This window comes from Coturnix japonica, chromosome Z (assembly GCF_054131305.1).
Source record: "Coturnix japonica strain WE chromosome Z, WE-NBRP24, whole genome shotgun sequence".
Taxonomy (NCBI): Eukaryota; Metazoa; Chordata; class Aves; order Galliformes; family Phasianidae; genus Coturnix; species Coturnix japonica.
This window is the reverse complement of record NC_140702.1, coordinates 50,204,906-50,222,334: the sequence shown is the minus strand read 5'-3', so window position 1 is coordinate 50,222,334 and position 17,429 is coordinate 50,204,906. Positions and strand designations below refer to the sequence as shown.

Genomic DNA, 17,429 nt, shown 5'->3' with positions numbered 1-17,429 from the left:
AAGCATTTTTAAATCCAAGCTGCTACAGTTCACAGCATGCCACCTGCAGGAACAGATACAGATAGGAAGACAAGGCAAATGGGCAATGGTTTTACAGACGTGTGGAAACAAACAGCTGCTACTCGACAAGAGACTGAAGCAAATAAACCAGTAGTGAATCAGTTCATGGTTCCTGAAAATGAGGTGGCTATGGTTTGCTATAACAGAAAAGCATAATTTGAATAAATGGACATTTTCCATTTTAATTAATCTAACAGCTTGCAGCAAGTGACACTAATATAAATTAAGTAACAGTCTATTGCTTGGGATGCATCTCCTAGTCTATTTGGAAAATATAGGTACAACATTTTTTGTTACAGGAGGCATGTGAGTACATGGATTTTTAATGAAAATAAAAAGAAAAATGGATGGCACACTCTACAGAGATACTTATTCAAATGGAGAAATATAATTGTGCTGATGCAAATATACTGTTAAATACAATGTAGTACCTACTGCATGTTCAGCTTCTATCAGTGGGAGCAGTATTCTCAGAGAACACACCAGGCAAGAGCAAAACAGGGTTTGTTTTCCTAAGTAACAACCTTCACACCATTTACTAGATTTGTCTACAAAGTAATGCTAATTGTTTTGAATACAGCCATGTTCTTTCTCAACTAAGCAGCCCAAACACCTAACTCTAACACACGAGGAAGTAAACATTGAAAAAATAAAGGCTTTGCTAGGATTGAATAACTGAGATCATTGGTAATTTGCCTAACAGAGGTGAAAAATGAAAAAAAAAAAAAAAAAAGAAAGAAAAAAAAAAGAAAAAGAAAAAAGGAAGCTTTATTGTTTGGATTCTTAAATAAACAAGGCAGGTAAAAAAGCCAACTAGTATCATCACTAGGAAGGCAAACAATATTAAGTCATATTCTGGTAAAGAGCCCACAGTAAGTATGTCAATGAACTGGAAAATCCTGCCAAGCTAAAAAGGTAAACAAATCAGGCAAAAACTGTTTTACCTTGGTATCTAATTTTGAAAACAGTCTCCTTTCTGGTTAAAGAAGGCTATGCCTGGCAGGAAGAAAAGCTCCCCCACCGAAGCATGTATTTTTATTAACTACATCTAATTTTCAGTAACTCGAAACACTCAGGCACTTAAGAAAGTACAAAATAAATTCTGCCCTTCCCCCCATTCCAAGGAATCAGTTTACACTCATGCATGTACACATATAAACATTAACATATCTGTTTCAACCAAAAGCTTTTTTAAAAAAAAACACATGTAAATCTGCTCTTGCAGTTACAAATACAGTAACAAACAATACTTTCATTTTTGATAAAAACAAAAGCTTTTCTCTTTGATAGTAAATCATGCATGAAGGGAGCACAATTTTTTTAAAACTGCATATGCTTCACATACTGCTTCAAATGGCAAAGCTTTGCGTGCCTGGCCCAGCGCCAGTTGACAGCTCAGCTGGATATCAATGCACATTCTGACCCCCCTTGCAGCGTGTCACTTCTGAATTGTTTCCGCAGTAGAAAGTTTATTCAACCTCTCTCTCAAATTCAGTGGACCGACCATCATTCTGCTATTTAATCATAGCAGAACAGGTTATTTTTCTGACAGCACTAAAGCCAGAGAGCAATTCCTAATGAACAGCTTGATACAAGTGGAATTTCGACTGTTTTAGCCTCAATTAATTCTGCTGTCAAAACAAATGACTGCTTTTAGTGTTTAGATGTTAAGCTGCATCACAAAGGTCAATTTTGTATGTACACAAACACATAAGCAATCTTTCTCTTGCCATCATCTGATCCTGATCCAAGCTTTCAAATTTAGACACCAGGAAACCAAAAAATATTTTTTCAATGTTATAGTTTCTAACACCAGCTTCCCTATTTTATTGCCCTTTCCAGAAAGAGAAGTATTTTTCTGAGAAGGAGAATTTTATTTTTCTGCAGAAAGTAACTTCTTACTCTAGAATTAAAAAAAAAAAAAAAAGAAGTCAAACTAAATGAAACACAGCCTATTTGTAATAATGCGTTATACAAAGATGAACAGTCTTTGAGGTAAACTCCTATACACAGGCGAAAGTAATGCCTCCTATTTATTTCCATGGAAACTAAAGCAGATGCAAAGAGCACACTAACATGTATCTATTTGATAGAGCAAATTCTCAGCTATAAAATGTTCATTTTCAAAATGGTCACCACCATTAGCTGTGCATTTTCACCAGACATGAACAAGAGCCCGCATGCTGTGCCTCTAAAAAATCTGCAGCAGCGGAGATGAGCTGTCACTGTCACCACTGACTGAGCTGATTGAGATGCTCTTCATTTTGTGGTGTGACAGCTGCGCATGGCCATTGAGAATGTGGCTTGCCTTTCACACCACCGTTACCACTGCTGAAACACACTGCCTACCACTTCACTGTGCTCACATCCACTGTTTGGTCTCCAGAAACATTCAGCAAGCATGGATGTATGTCAATGAGTGCCATTTTTTCCACACAGAGATATTCAATGACACACCTTTGCTTCATCCACACATCCATGCCAGATGCCATTTTGTCAGAGTGCCCCTGTGCTGCTATTTGTCACACAGCAACAACAGGGAATGGCATATTGGTGGGAAGGTGCAACCTCTGCTGCCATACCACCAACTTCTGACGTGATGGGTCAACACCTTAAAATAGGAGGCATTACTTTCAGAGCAGCCCTAGTAATTATCATACTAGAAAGACTCAAGCAAATGTTAGTTCATGGATTTGCTCAGCTATACCTTGCAAATGAGGAGAAATTACTTAAAATAGAAAAAATGGCCTGAAAGCAGGCCAGACTGAGAGAAAATATTGAAATAATGGAGGTTTAGACATATCCTTAAATCTAATCCTGTACATAATTTAAGTTTTCACTTCAATCACCAAATGTTTTACTAGGTTTTTTTTTGTTTTTTTTTTTTTTAATGTCCTAAGGCTTATGTATCAGCTTAGCTTTCTAGAGTTCTTAACACTTCACTGAACCCTAGTTTTGTATTACTTTGCAAAAAATCCCCCCAAAAAAACAAAAACAAAAAAATCCACCCCATAACTATGGTAGAATTTTAGTATTTCTTTCTAAGAAAGATAGCCCAGTGGCAGCACAAATAATTATGCTCATAATAAGTAGCAAAATGGGTATCACTTCCAAACAACGTCTTTTTCAATGAAGGGGTTAACATACAAGGAAAGCAAACTTTGCCTGCATTCACTGAGCAAGCAGTCTATTCTTACCCTGATTCTGCTGCAAGGCTTTCAGCCCTGCACCCAGTTCATTGGTTCAAAGGAAAGAGCATTCATCTCAGGCTCTTCAGGTACTGTGAATACAACTCCACAAACACATTAAGCATGTTACTCTCAAGGGGCAAGATCTCCCTGTGGCTTGTACAGAAACAATAAACAAGAAAAGAATCGTTACCTTCATAGTTTTAAAACAATTGCTATCGATTAGGATCTTTGCCAGCAGCAAAAAGTGAGTAGATTTTTCCCCGCTACATTAAAATGGCAAACACCTTCAGTTATAAAGAAAATCATTCCTACTGCTCAGACAACACAAGAATTTTCAACCGAGAGAACACATCCAAAGCAGTTCAAAGTTTGAGATCCAACTATCCTGCAATACCTGAACACAAAAACAACAAGCACAGGAAATTTCAGTGGCTTTATGAAACTCATTAAATTAGCAGAAAAACTAACCTCAGCCAGGAGGTTAGTTAGCATTGCTCTCAAATCCCTTTCTTGTCAGCACTCAAACTCTCCTTCTCACCTTCTTCACTCATGCTTCACTATGCATCTGCACACGTTTCTTTCTTTAGTTTCTTCTTGGCTTGGAAAACAGCTGCATATGAGATACGCACAGCCAACAGACCAACAAACATACACTTAGCTCTGCTGATGCCCAGAGCGTAACCAACATTGTCACTCAATTAAATGGCAGGACAGTGTTCTTTCTTTACCTGTACCTTCATTTTTATCAAATCTTTGCAATCTGTACATTTCTGTCAAATTGGGAAATGTGGAAACATCTTGTGAAAATGAAATGCAGGACTGTGTGTACAGTGTATAACGTGAAATACCTGCAACACGCCGCTCTGTGCCTTCAGGTTGCAGGCAGAACGTGCAAGTATGCAGTGATAAAAAAAACTGATACATACAAATACTGTTTTTCTTACACAATAATGAACTCAGGTTCTGCAACACAAGACATTAAGAACTTTAAATTGCATCTTCCATATTTAAAGAATCACTTATTTCTAACTGTTGCACACTGCATAAACCACAAAGCTCAAGGCTTCTTGCTGAAGTCCAGAACTCAAAGCTGTGAAACCACAGAAGATTTAACACCAGACCTGTTTGCAGTTTTGGTTGGAATTTTTGTGTGTGTGTGTGGATTTTTTTACTTTTTTTTTCCCCCCCTTCTTTCTTGCTACTTTATCTTCTAGAAAACAAAGAAACAAACAAACAAAAACAGAAACAAACAAAAACAAAACAAAACAACAAACAAAAAGGGTAAACTTCTTCCAGTTTTGCTTGCTATGAAAATTTAATGCTTTAAAAGGCTACTTAGTTGACACTGGTGTCCAGAGAACCTCTTATACTTAGAGGAGAAATGTCTCAAACAAGCAAACAAACAAAATCCCTCAAATCCCTCAGCATTAATTCCATATAATATTATACTATTTATATGACCAGTATTACTGTATTAGCACAAAACGTCTCACAATGCTATTTCTATTCTCAGACGTTGAAAAGCCCTTCAATAGTCCTATTTAATTTTTTAATTATTGTAGCAGTAGCTATCCTGCACATTACTTCATTTTCTGAGGACTCTTATGTGCTCTTATTAGTACATTTTTCCTACTTTGGTTACTGCAAGGAATACTGCTTTGTTCCCACAGCCCCAATATAATATCTGCCTCTGTCAGCAGCTGTTTTTGTTTGTAGTAGGAAAACTGAAGTAAACTTGACACTTATTCATCATACAGTATCCAAGCTTTTCCAACTTTTATAGCACTTTCAGAGGTACTTTTCATTTTCTTCTGTCCCACATGCTGCTGAACATATTTGCATTTCACTTCAGTACATTAGGTAGATCTGTGGAAGAAATCACAGAACTGTAAAGAAGTCCAAAGAACTCTAACAACCGAATGATCCCAGATGCAGTGGCAAAAGCATTTTTAAACATTATTTTTAGGTAACATCTTACTGTCATTACTGGGTTCTTTTTGACACATCAATGAATGAAGTACGCTCCTTTATGCTTTTCTACTGCTTTTTCTATTGACTGCAGCTGATCTATGTTTGTTTTGCAGATGTTTTTTGGGGATTATCATATCCAGTTCCTTACTTCCCTGAGAATTTCATAAGTGGATATTCACCCAACAGGATCAACTCCTCTTTCTTAAATAGAATGGGTACAATTTTTCACACAGCTGGAAATATCACCCAACTTTCGAATGCAGATGCACAAGTTATAACAACACTGCACACCCACTGAAGATGCTACAACAGCAATAACTTTTCTGGTTTTGATACGAATTGTTCTTGATTCTACTTAAAACACAATCACCCCAGAGCAAAAACCTTAACTAACTTCCTCAGAGCACCACATTTGTAGCCCAGCCTGTCAAATGATGTTAGACTTCCAGTTGGTTGACAAATTCAGTGCAGTGCTGAATCTTCCACAGACACCGAGAGAATTTCACAACAAATTTCACAACCTGTTGTTGTGACTCTCGTGACACTCCAGACAGACTATTTAAAGAAAATAACTCGTTATCTTTCAATTAAAACAAGTTTTCAGGTATATATGGTAATTAAATTAGGTATATATATAAATTAGGTATATATGATAATTAAAAACCTATGCTGGCAGATGAGGTTCCCTGAAGTCCACAGCAGCTGGTAGACTTTTTGTCAAAGAAAGGACCCAGTTTTTAGCAGACAATTAAAAGACACCCCAAGGACAGGGACAAAGACACACCGAGCTTGCACCTCTTCCTTGGAAACAATGCTCAATAGCTTAAAAAAATCTGTATTTGTGAGGAAAAAAACAAACAAACAAACAAAAAACAAAGAACAGTCTCTTCACTCTTCTTAGAGAAATCCTGAGACATCCACGCTTTATTTCTTCCATTAACTTCTGAAATAAAGCGAAGGACCACCTCCTTTACAAAGAATATTTTCCTGAATCTCCTGGACACTGTCATTGCTGAAAACTAAAGTCATTCTTCTGCTAGCCTTCTGTGCAGAATTATGTGTGGATACAGGCTTTGAAAAACCAAGACACTTCTGGCTACTTATACACCTATTCAAAACTGTTGCCAGCATTAAGATATTAACAATATTTACAGAAAAATATAAGGAAAATAAATGGTAAGAGCATAAAAGAAATACTTGCTTTGTTGTAACTCCTTGTGGAAAAGAAGCTCAAAGATGTCATGCAGAGCTGTTCAAAAATTAGTTTTGTCATGTTCTGTTTCATTTCCATGTACTTTGCCCTTGTTTAGCTTCTGAGAAAAGTGTTGTTATAAAACCTATAAGCCATTATGTTATCAAGCAAACCTACGGGAAACACTAATGCCACACCCAGCAGTGTTTCAAGTCCTTCCCTCAAAGCAGAGTTTGTTATAGAAGGACGCAAAAAGCTTGCAGCTTTAATCAAAGAAAGCTTCAATATACTGCAGCATTTCTTTTGCTTCTCCATCTCTGGGAACTAAATTGTTTCAGATTTTTTGTAGAAGTAACACAATTGTTCCTGATGTCATTTTGTTTGCTCTACTCTTTGTATCTTGTCCATTTCTTCGCTAGATGTATTGTGTAGTTTAAATACAAAATACTAACTTAACGTTAATATGAAGTTAGTACAACTGTCCATTCATATACTATGCTCGTTACTTTGCTCCAGCTTTGCAGCTGCAGTGCAACTCACTTTGATGCTGTTGCATTCACTGTGGAAAAAGTAAGTAGTGCTTCACAGACACCTAGGTTTAAAATGACTAAGTAAGCAATTGCTGAATGCCTAATAGCATGTCATAAAACTCCCACTTTAGCTTTGCACTAATCCCCACCACAGCCAATAGACAGCAACACAAAACATCAAATGATCTACAACCCAGTAGAGTTAACTGAATCAGATGATTTAAAGCCTAGGTAAAATTTGTTTAAATGTTTACTAAATTGAAGCTTTGATGCTTTACAATTCTGGTAACAGGCAATGCTGGCAGCAATAATGAGCTTGTAAGGAATCCAGATTAAACTGCTTTGATTACAATCCAAGCAGTAAACATAATGGTTTGTCAACAGTTTTGTAGTCTCTGAAATTCCCACACTGCTTTCAGCAGGAGCAGCATACCTAAATAAATAATTATTTTTTAAGACTTTAAGGTACAAACTTGGCTAACGCTTCAGAATCAGAGCTCCCAGATCAGGCAAGGATCACCAGCACACTGACAAACATACATTTTTCTGATATTCTCCACCTTTAGTGGTATCGATAATTTTGCCACAATAGCTATTAAATGTTGCTCCAAACAAACTGAAAGCCTTCCCTGAAAGACAAATTTCAAGATAATTTTTAAAAATGTATACATCCTGAATTAATGCTTACATTTGCTATTTAAACCTCCTGATGACTGGAGTAACCAGGAACCTTAAGACCATTTCTTTTTTCCCCCCCACACTGGTAAATTAAGCAAAATAGGTTTCACTAGTTCCAAAAAGACACAGACCAAACATTAATATACTAGGATTACTATTCCTTGTAATTACTGCCCAAATTTCTGGCACTGCTGAAGAAAGAAAAAGGAGCAAAAACAATAGATCAGACCTTTCTGAATCTTTTCATCTACAGAAGCATCATTTAATTAAAAGATCTTACACTGTTATTCCCAGTATCTAAAAGGACAAGTGAGACAAGGAAAACATGCAAAAGCCAGTGATGGCTGATCCACAGCAATTGTGGACAGGAAATACACTCAATTGCTTCTCCAGAAAGAGTGGACGGATTGCAAGTGCCAATTTTACAGTATTTCAGCAAATGCAGATATCAAACCCCTCTGGACAGTTCTAGTTTATTGGATGAATAGGAAGTGAAAGGAGAAGTATTTTTACAGATGAGCAGTATTTTTGTAGACTTCTTTGTTTTTTTTTCACAGAATAAATTCTAGATGTTTGTGTTGGAAGAGTCAGAATACAGTGTGTAAGTGGCTGATTCCTCTTTGTCAGATTTTCACTCTCTGCTAACATGGGTAAGGACACAGAGTTGGAAAGCAAATCACATTCAAGCTAATTCTGACTCTGTAAGATGGCTCAAACCAGCCGAAGACCAATTAATATTTCTTTATTATAGCGAAGAGATGATCCAGCACCTCTCTCACACTAAATAACAGCACAGCATACATAGTAATTGCCATCTGTGGACAATTGTTTTATTGGATGGTTATGCAGCCAGCAAGGATTTTGGCTTTCCATTGTTCTCTGTATTACAATACAATTCTTGTTTCCCTCTTTATTCAGTTTTAAGAAAATTGCAAAAATAAGAACAATAACTTAATAAAATACCAGCAACCGCTAACAATAAGATCAGAACAAACTAATGAAAGAAAGCTAAGTTTAGCTTTTGTTTGGACAATGCAGTGCAGCTGTCTTCTCTTTTGGCTTTCAAAGCGAGTTTCTGGGTAAAATATGTAGTGGGCAAAAACTAATACAAGCACAGACATATACAGCCAGTTTTGTACAAATGAGAAGAGAGCGATATAAAAATGGAAAACCATTCATGACTAGCTACAGCTATTAAGGCTGCATATTTACACACAGTATGTATGATCCTGACAATTTCAGACAAGAAAAATCTTGGAAGAATGAGCTCATATTTCCTAGAAGCTTCTGATTCTGGAACAAACCAATTTTTTTAATAGAAGATTAGCACATTAAGCAAATAAAATCAATTATATATCACAAATCTGGCATAATATAAATATATAATTTGTGGAATAAATACATTCCACAAATATGGAATTTACATAAAGTCCAGTATCAGTTTAACATCTACATGGGAGGAAGAAAAACAGACATTTTCTGACATGTCATAAACAAATTTTCCCAAAAACACAATCCAGCAGTTTATGTCAGATGGAAAATAGATTTATCTGAAGTGGCCAGAAACGGTTTTGATAAACACTGCAAGACAAAAGTATCCTCCAACTGAGCTCAAGTTCAAATCTCCTATTAGGCCTAATAGTAGAAACAAACGAGCTTCAGAAAATGGTTCAGAGAATATATCAAAACACAAGACTGACTGCTTATGGAAGGTCCCGACATCTCTACTTCTCTTCATCAAAGATTTAAGGGACTTTTTTATAATTTAAATTTAAAAATGTGCAACTCAACATTTCAACACTGAATAAGAGTAGAAAACAAATAATAAACAGAACTTCAGATAGTGTGCTCTTTTTAAAATAAATTTGAAGTCAATTAAGAAAGAATTAGGTGATGAAACTCACTGGACAAGTTACTTAGATAACAGTTAAAAAAAATAAAACCCTTCTAAGGAAGTCCATAAATAAGTTTAAAAAACTCACAAAGTATTTTACTGTTTGAGAGAAATTATGTTTGGACAAGAAAACCAGTGCATTAAACTCAACCAGTCTCTGCATATTAAGATTTCAGCTAACGGAAATCAGCCACCAGAGGGAGCCCATTTAATCCTGTATAATGGACATCATTGCACAGTGAAAAATTACATATACGCAGATGAGAATTTAAGAAAGTAATTATCAGAAAAAAGATGGTAAATTGTTTATAATTCACACAATAAAACAGCCTGCCTACAGTACTCCCTTTTAGATTCGTACTTATATTTGTGTTTGTAGAAATAGGAAAGTGAACTCTGCTATAAGGTATTATAATTACAATATAATAAACTAAAATATTTTGTTCTGCATAGTATTTTATTGTACTGTTCAGTACCTCAGAATGTGTCCCACCAACTACTTCAGTACATCGGCTTCAAACTAATATGGGGTACAGAATGCCTACATACTACTGAAGATTATTTAATTATTCCTTTTATTAATACTCAGGACAGAATCTTAAGACTTTTTCCTACACCTGTGTTGTACTCCAAGTCTTTATCATTTTTATACAGTGAATACTTTGACTTCTCTGAAAAGCCAACTCCTTTTCCAGGGCAATTACTAAGTTAACATCACAGAAACACTAATACCATTTGCACCACAGGTACCTTTCTTCCATGAAATCGCTAACTTGTGGAAAAGCATGTTTTGAACCAAGAAAAAGCTTTCCCTCCCACACTAGATACTTTTTTTTTTTTTTTTTTCCCTTATTCTTTATCTAAAAATTACAAGACACGCAGGAAATGTTTGATGATTGTTCCACTCACATTCTTACTTCTGCCCACTGGGGTATCAGCATCACAGAATGAACATCAAACAATGTTATATCTGGTCACCATACATAACAATTCAGTACAAATGCTCAAGATATATACTGCTCTGCACATCTCTGCTCTGAAAAAAAACCTGAAGATGCTATTAGGCAGGACCCCCAACACAATAAAACTGAGTTCCTGTGCTCAAACAACTAGTGACCATATACTCATGTCTGAATACTAAACGGAACTCAGTGTTTTTCCTGTAATGTTAGATGCACACTCTGGAGAGACTGTCCTTTTCTGCCAGCTGAGAAAAGCCTGATACAACGTATCCAACAAGTAACATTTTCAAGAAGTACTGATCAATCTGATACTAGATAAAAAAACAAATCACCAAACTATAGTCTATTAAAAACATAATTTTATGAGTTAACCAAGAAAACCAGACCATTACAAAGTTTTATAACCAGCTTCAGACACATCTGTTCTGAATATATAATTAAATTTGGATTATATTTTGGAAATAGAATTTATGCAGCAGCACACTGCACAAAGAAGCTCATACGAAGGAATGGTGCAGTTTAAAAGCTTCCTCAATGATCTACACTGAGAGACTCAGAGCTACAAATTGCCATGCTTTACGAACATAAGCCCTACAAATGTGTAATAATATGTTATCTAACTTTTCTGAAACATTTAACATCAAAGAGAACTCTGAGAACTCAAAATATAAGAGCCTTACAGCGATAACACTTTACAAATGGGGTTTGACTTGTTGTTAGGGGTGGAAACCTACAGTTCTGAAGTCAACATTTCCACCTCTGTTATATTTAATCTCTTACCTGGTCTTTCCTTGCCAGTTCCTTTTGACTCAGCAAACTTCTGTATTAAACTCTCAACTGTAGTATTTGTCATGTTATTTATAAATTCTTCATGCACCTTAAAAAAAAAGCAAAAACAACAGAACACCACATACAATGTGAGTTTTAATTACATTACTTTAATTATTATAATTTTTTACTTTAAGTAGTGTTTAGTTTTAACACTAGAGTTAATGTCATAATATTTCCCTATAAGATATAATAAAGAACTTCCAGAAATTAACTGGCATTATATCAAGGAAATCCCTCTATTGTTTTAGGAGTTGCAAATTTGTGTATAATACAGACTCCAGTGCGGAATGAAAGAATATAGCTAGATGGCAGGTATGGGATTTACTCCTACCTCTTCTATCTATGCTACTTTTCTACATACCATTTTCAGAATTTGTCAACAACGTGTTCCATACAATGTCAGGAAGACAAGATGTCCCTTAAACCAGCACCAGTTGAGGGTGTGAACAGCTACTGCTGTATTATCACACGTCCCACCTGCTTCAGTAAAAGCACTACGGTTTTAATGTTTTTGGTTTGTCAAAGGAACAACCACATGCTGTTAATAAGTTTTTCAAGCTAGGCAGTACATATTTGCCTTAGAAATAAATAGCATGACCCTTCTGACTACCATTCATGAGCAGAAAACCTGAATACTGAAAAAAAACAGTGACTCAAATGAAGAGCACCCCAAAAAAACCCTGCACTGAGATGCATAAAAGTGTAGATTTCTTTAATTAGGATTATTAGTTAAACCAATTTGCTTCTAAAGAAAACATACTGCAAAGTTTCTTTTAAAACCAAGGGGTTTCTGCACATAAGAATCAAGGTGCATAAAACATTTTGGAGCTCTTGATTGATACAGTTTCAAGTTCTAGGTAAAGAAAATGTGAATTCATCACTGATTCAGTATCTAGTGAACAAGACTTAGAAATACACTAAACATTCTTCAAATTGCCAAAATCCACTCTGTTCTGTTAGCTCAATGATAGATTATTCATCCTAGGAAGTTTTTACAGAGTACTATAAAATTTGTGATCTCAAACTTATAAATGAAACAGCAAGCCGTAAAATTTTTGGTTCATTCTGAATTTAGATACAAAATAGATTCTCAGTACAATAAACAGAATCAGAGGTGATCCACTCAGTAAGAAAGTTCAGAAATGCTTGAATAAGGAAATACACATATCTCAATAGACCTCAATGACTATTTGACAGACATTCAAATTTCCTTCAAACAGCTGAAAAACAAGCTCAGTACACATCCAGTGTTTTACATATTTGGCTAAAAGAACTGAAACTGCTTGAAAGAATTTTAAATCCCCTGTTTCATTATTATTTATCTTCTTTTGGTTTAAAAAGTTGCTGCTGCTTCAAAGATGCAATCCACAACACGTAAGGAATGTTCTACTTAGTAGTTAAGAAAAAATAGATAGTTTAATCCAAATAAACAGATAATAACATAAAAATTACCTCTCCTATTTGTAAATGAATATCCTTTATGGTATTTGACAACGATTCTATGATTTCTTTCATATGAAGTAGATGTGTTTCTTCAATGTCTTGAAACTTCTGTAATCCAATACAAGTCATTATTGATAACAAAGTCTCTCTTGAAATGTTAAGCCTTAAACTGCAATAATTAAACAATCTAAACAGAAAAAAAATCAACTATTTTTTTCAGATTATTATTACAATTATTATATTGTGTCTAACAAAGGAAGGTGCAAAGCCCACGGAATAGTAAACCAGTGTGTTTCTTATTATATCCTTTTGGAACCATTACCAAGCTTTTCCACTGTCTTTTTAAATTTCCAACTATCTTGGCCTTTTGAAAATTCTGACCTATAGGATTGAAGGTCGTTTTTAAAAAAAATATTTTCTCTGTTGCATTACCAAAAAGTTTCATCTGCTTTTTCATCTGATCCCAGAGATTCTATTTCCAGATCTCCTTTAGCACTTTCAACAATTCAAGATGCTGGTGCTTCCAGAATAATTTTATCTGAACTCCCCAGTACAGTTTAAGTGAATGGATTTTGGACTGGAACAGCAGAGAATGACTCATTTCTAATTTAATTCTCTCTAGATGGGGAGTTGTATTAAACAATTCTGGTATATTTGGTATCCTTTCTTTAATAGCAGCGTTGAATCTGAAACTCAGATATCAGAAAGACCAAGTTCTAACTAAGTTTTCAAAGCAGCAAAGTGGTTTATAATTTAGAAGAGTAGAATTTTTGATGTCAGGATACACAAATCTTCTTACTGTAAAATCTACATTTCTAAGAAGTTAAAAAAGATTCTAACACTTTCTACTTTTATATTTGTAATGCAAGTATGACTTAACTTCCCTCATAATTTCATCTGCACCTAAAAACTGAACTTTTTAACTAAAGAGAAGAACAAAGAATTTCAGACCAAAAGTAAAATTATATTTTGCTTTTTGAAGAAAAAAAAAAAACCAAACAAAAACAAGCCCAACCCAAATAAATATAACTAAGAGCAGAAATGGTAAGTTATGTTTTCTGAAATCTGGGATAGTGAAAAAATATCTGCTACAAAGTGATTTGGAAAAGAAATTTTAACAAGCAAGAGCAAACAGAGAACTTGACATCCTCTGCAATATAGTGAAACTCCTTAAAATTCTAGATATTTCTTTGATGCTTGAATGATATAAAGGTTTTTGACCACCTCAACTAAGCCCCCAAGGGAAAACACCTTATCAAGCAGTTACTGAAATGTTTTGTCAGAATGATAATAAGAAAAACAAGATGGGTCCTAATACTGCAACTCCTATGAATGAATTCTGTTTTACCAGTAATTCAAAGGATTTTCTGTGTGATCACAGTGTATCTAGAACAATTTCAGAAGTTCTTTTTTTTTTCTCACTACATATTTCTTCAGAAATTCTCTCTGGAGTGCTTATATTCCAGCATGTCATTCAAGGACACTTCCATCAAAATACATGTCATCACTGTCTTTCAAACCTATTACTTTTGACAGTAAAGCTTACACCAATTTCCAGAGATCATTCTATTTTGAAACAGTTCCTCATAAGCTTTTGTTTCAGACATCTTCAGAGAGATAAAACAGAATATATGAACCTATTTCAAAAGCACCCCATTTAATATAACACTTACTTGTGCAGTTTCTGTCATTTTCTGTTCAAAATCAGATTTAACTGCAGCATATTTCTCCACATACAGTTTATAGGTATCTGTAGCTTTCTTCGTTTTAACTGTTGCCTATAAATCAGTAAAAAAATGTCAAATATCACACACACACAATTTAATAGTGATGTTACAAACCTTGGATTAAGTGAAAGCCTAAGATGATCTAAGAAAACACTGAGATGTACGCAAACACTAAAGTATCATAATAAATTTTTACCACAAAATAACTCAGATTCAAGCTATTAAGAGATTTCTGGTTTAAAACTTCTTGTAAGCCATGTATAGAAAAGCAACAGAACAACTACCTAACTTAAATCCTTTCTCCCTGTCATCCAAGACTAACTTTTAATATACTTATTTTTAATCCAGTATTTCAAAGCATATATTAATGAAATTATTTTTATTCACAACTGTTTTGTTTTTTTTTTAACTAACTATTTAAAAAACAGAAAGAAAGCCAGGATAAAATTCAGAGCAAACATTTACTACCGCAACTCTGAAAGAATCAAATGCTTTTAGTTTTGTTTATTTAAAACGTATGGTTCTCTGTTAGAAGTGAAAGAAGAAAACTAAGGGATGTGGAAAAAATAATGAGAACAGATTAAGAGGAGATATTTCAACAATAAATTAATGTAGAATATGCTGATAGGACAGATTCACGCAGCTCAGATTTGTTTACAGTAGAACTTCTTTCTTGAGTTCATAAGGTACTGATTTTTTTCCAACATTTGTTGACAGTAAACCAAATTTTTTTCTATGTACATTATTTTCTTAAAAGACAAAAGAAAATATAGGAGAATCCCAGTATTACATACATAGGAAAACAACAAAGTGATTCTTTCTGGTGAAAGAAGATTCTTTCAAAGTTTATAGTACAATATGGGATTAAGTTTTTTTGAACCTTTGTAATTGCTATTTCCAAGGTAGAAGCCAAAGATTATTCTTATCACCTTTTTTGCTGGCTTCTTCTTTCAGAATGCCTTTTTTTTGCACTGAAATTTCCCCTGATTTTAACAATTCATAAATCACTTTCAGTTAATGACACCAGTAAGTACTACATGTTTACTATTCTAGTTCTGAAATCTTCTTTCAAATGAATTGTATTGCTTCCAGAATAAAAACAGCTTAAAGTGAATTGCAGAGCAGAGCACTAGCTATAATTTCCTAATGAATCAATACCAAAATACCCTTCAGAAGAAAATTCTTCCATTCTGCAACTTCCAATGAAAAATAAATGAAAATCCTAAGTATACCATTAGCATTTGCTCACCCAGGGAAACTTAAAAGTTTCTTCTATAAATTACTGTGTAATTGAACTCTGTATGCATGGGATTTTGAGGCAAGCAAAATATTCTCTGCCTCCAGTAATCATGTTTGTCTATGAACAGAATCATGAGTGTTGTGTGCATAAGAGCATTCTCTGAAAAAAGTTATTCAACAAGGCAGACAAAATGATGAAACATGTGAGCATTTAATGATTAGCTACTAATCTTTTCTGAAAACAGGATGTGTCCATTCTCAGGTACCACAGTTGCTAGAATTCTATTTAGAAGATTAACAGTAACTGAAAGAATAAGGATCAGTCAAGAATTTTTTGTCAAGTCACTATAAACAGAGAAGTTAACGTGCCAGAGAACAACAGGAAGTTATTACACAAGCTACCACTACCAGTTGCAGCAAAAATTGCAAGCTTTGATACTTCCTTAAGATTCTTCAATAAAGTATCTCCCTGAATGTTAAGATTTGTGATAAGCTCTTGGCATACTGGCACAGATTCCCTGCTTTGTGATAAAGTGACTATTGCATCATTTTGATAAAAACATCTTTCATGTTCTGCTAACCATAATAAAACTATTCTCTGCCAAAAGAAAAACAAACGAAAGCAATCCTTATCATGTTATTGAAACTACAAGAGTAAATTGGAATAACGATGTGACAGAAACAATTTGATAGTCACAGTTGCAGGTTCCCAGCAGAAACCTTTTTTGAAGCATTATCTGAGTATCAACCATGCACTGATTGCTTGGGAAAAAAAAAAAGTTCTCATGGAAGATACATAAAGCAGTAGAACATTGCCTTCATCCTACAATATTTCCTCCTTCTTCTGCAGCTAAACAGACATTAGTTTTTGTTGTTTCTGACTGGACAAAGGATTGCAGTGTTACATCTTGAGAGCAAGCTTTCCATCAAGTCAGTTTCTCCTACTGAAAAATTTCAATTTATTTGCAAGAGCATGCATTTTCAATAGACTAGCAAGAGAACATCAGTGGTCTCACACAATGCTTATTCATATCTAGAGTCCAATATGGATTGTCATTCAAAACACAAACAGGGAGAAAAAATAGGTTTGTATTAGAGATAAAAAAAACAGAATATGGTTAACAAGACAATTTTCATAATCAGTGAGCCAACATTATCTGCTCAACCAAGACAGCAGAAAAAAGGTGCTAAGATCACTCAACTAAGAACAGGTTCTTATACATACCACATCACTGAAGCAGAAAAAGGCAGAGGTATTAAGATTAAAAAAAAGAGGGAAGACACAGAGATGCGGGATACATGACTACTTTCTCCTACTACTACCTTGTCTCCTTAAAACAGCAAAAAGTTTCAGTGTTCCCTGCAGGTGCTCTTTACCTTCTGCTTAGCACTGGCAAGGCTGTATCTGAAATGCTGCATTCAGTGCCGGATTTTTCAGTGCAAGATTTACTGGAGCTAAGGGATCCTTCCAACCTCAGCCATTCTGTTTTTCTATGATAGGATGAGAGAGACATGGCTCCTCAGCCTACACAAGAGAAAGCTCAGGGGGATCTCATCAGCATATATGAAGGTAGGGTGCAAAGCTGACAGAGCAAGGCTTGTTTCAGTGGTGCCCAGCCACAGGGCAAGAAGCAACAGGCACAAACTGCAACACAGAAAATACTTCTACACTGTGCGAGTAACAGACTACCAGCACAGGTTGCTCAGAGAG

The 17,429-nt window shown here is 34.9% G+C and overlaps 1 protein-coding gene across 6 annotated transcripts in view; it reads right to left on the bottom strand.

The window, feature by feature from the left end:
- The window catches only part of FCHO2 (FCH and mu domain containing endocytic adaptor 2), a 77,628-nt gene that overhangs the window by 41,180 nt on the left and 19,019 nt on the right, over positions 1–17,429 (bottom strand). For 5 of the 6 annotated variants that reach the window (XM_015848831.3, XM_015848833.3, XM_015848832.3 and 2 more), the window contains exons 6-8: positions 14,426–14,530; positions 12,762–12,860; positions 11,259–11,355 (exon numbers count right to left, since the gene is read on the bottom strand). In XM_015848831.3, coding sequence (XP_015704317.2) covers positions 11,259–11,355; positions 12,762–12,860; positions 14,426–14,530 — 301 coding nt within the window. Of the gene's footprint in view, positions 1–11,258; positions 11,356–12,761; positions 12,861–14,425; positions 14,531–17,041; positions 17,380–17,429 lie in introns of those variants that run through there. The other variant, XM_085528623.1, reaches the window with a different exon arrangement.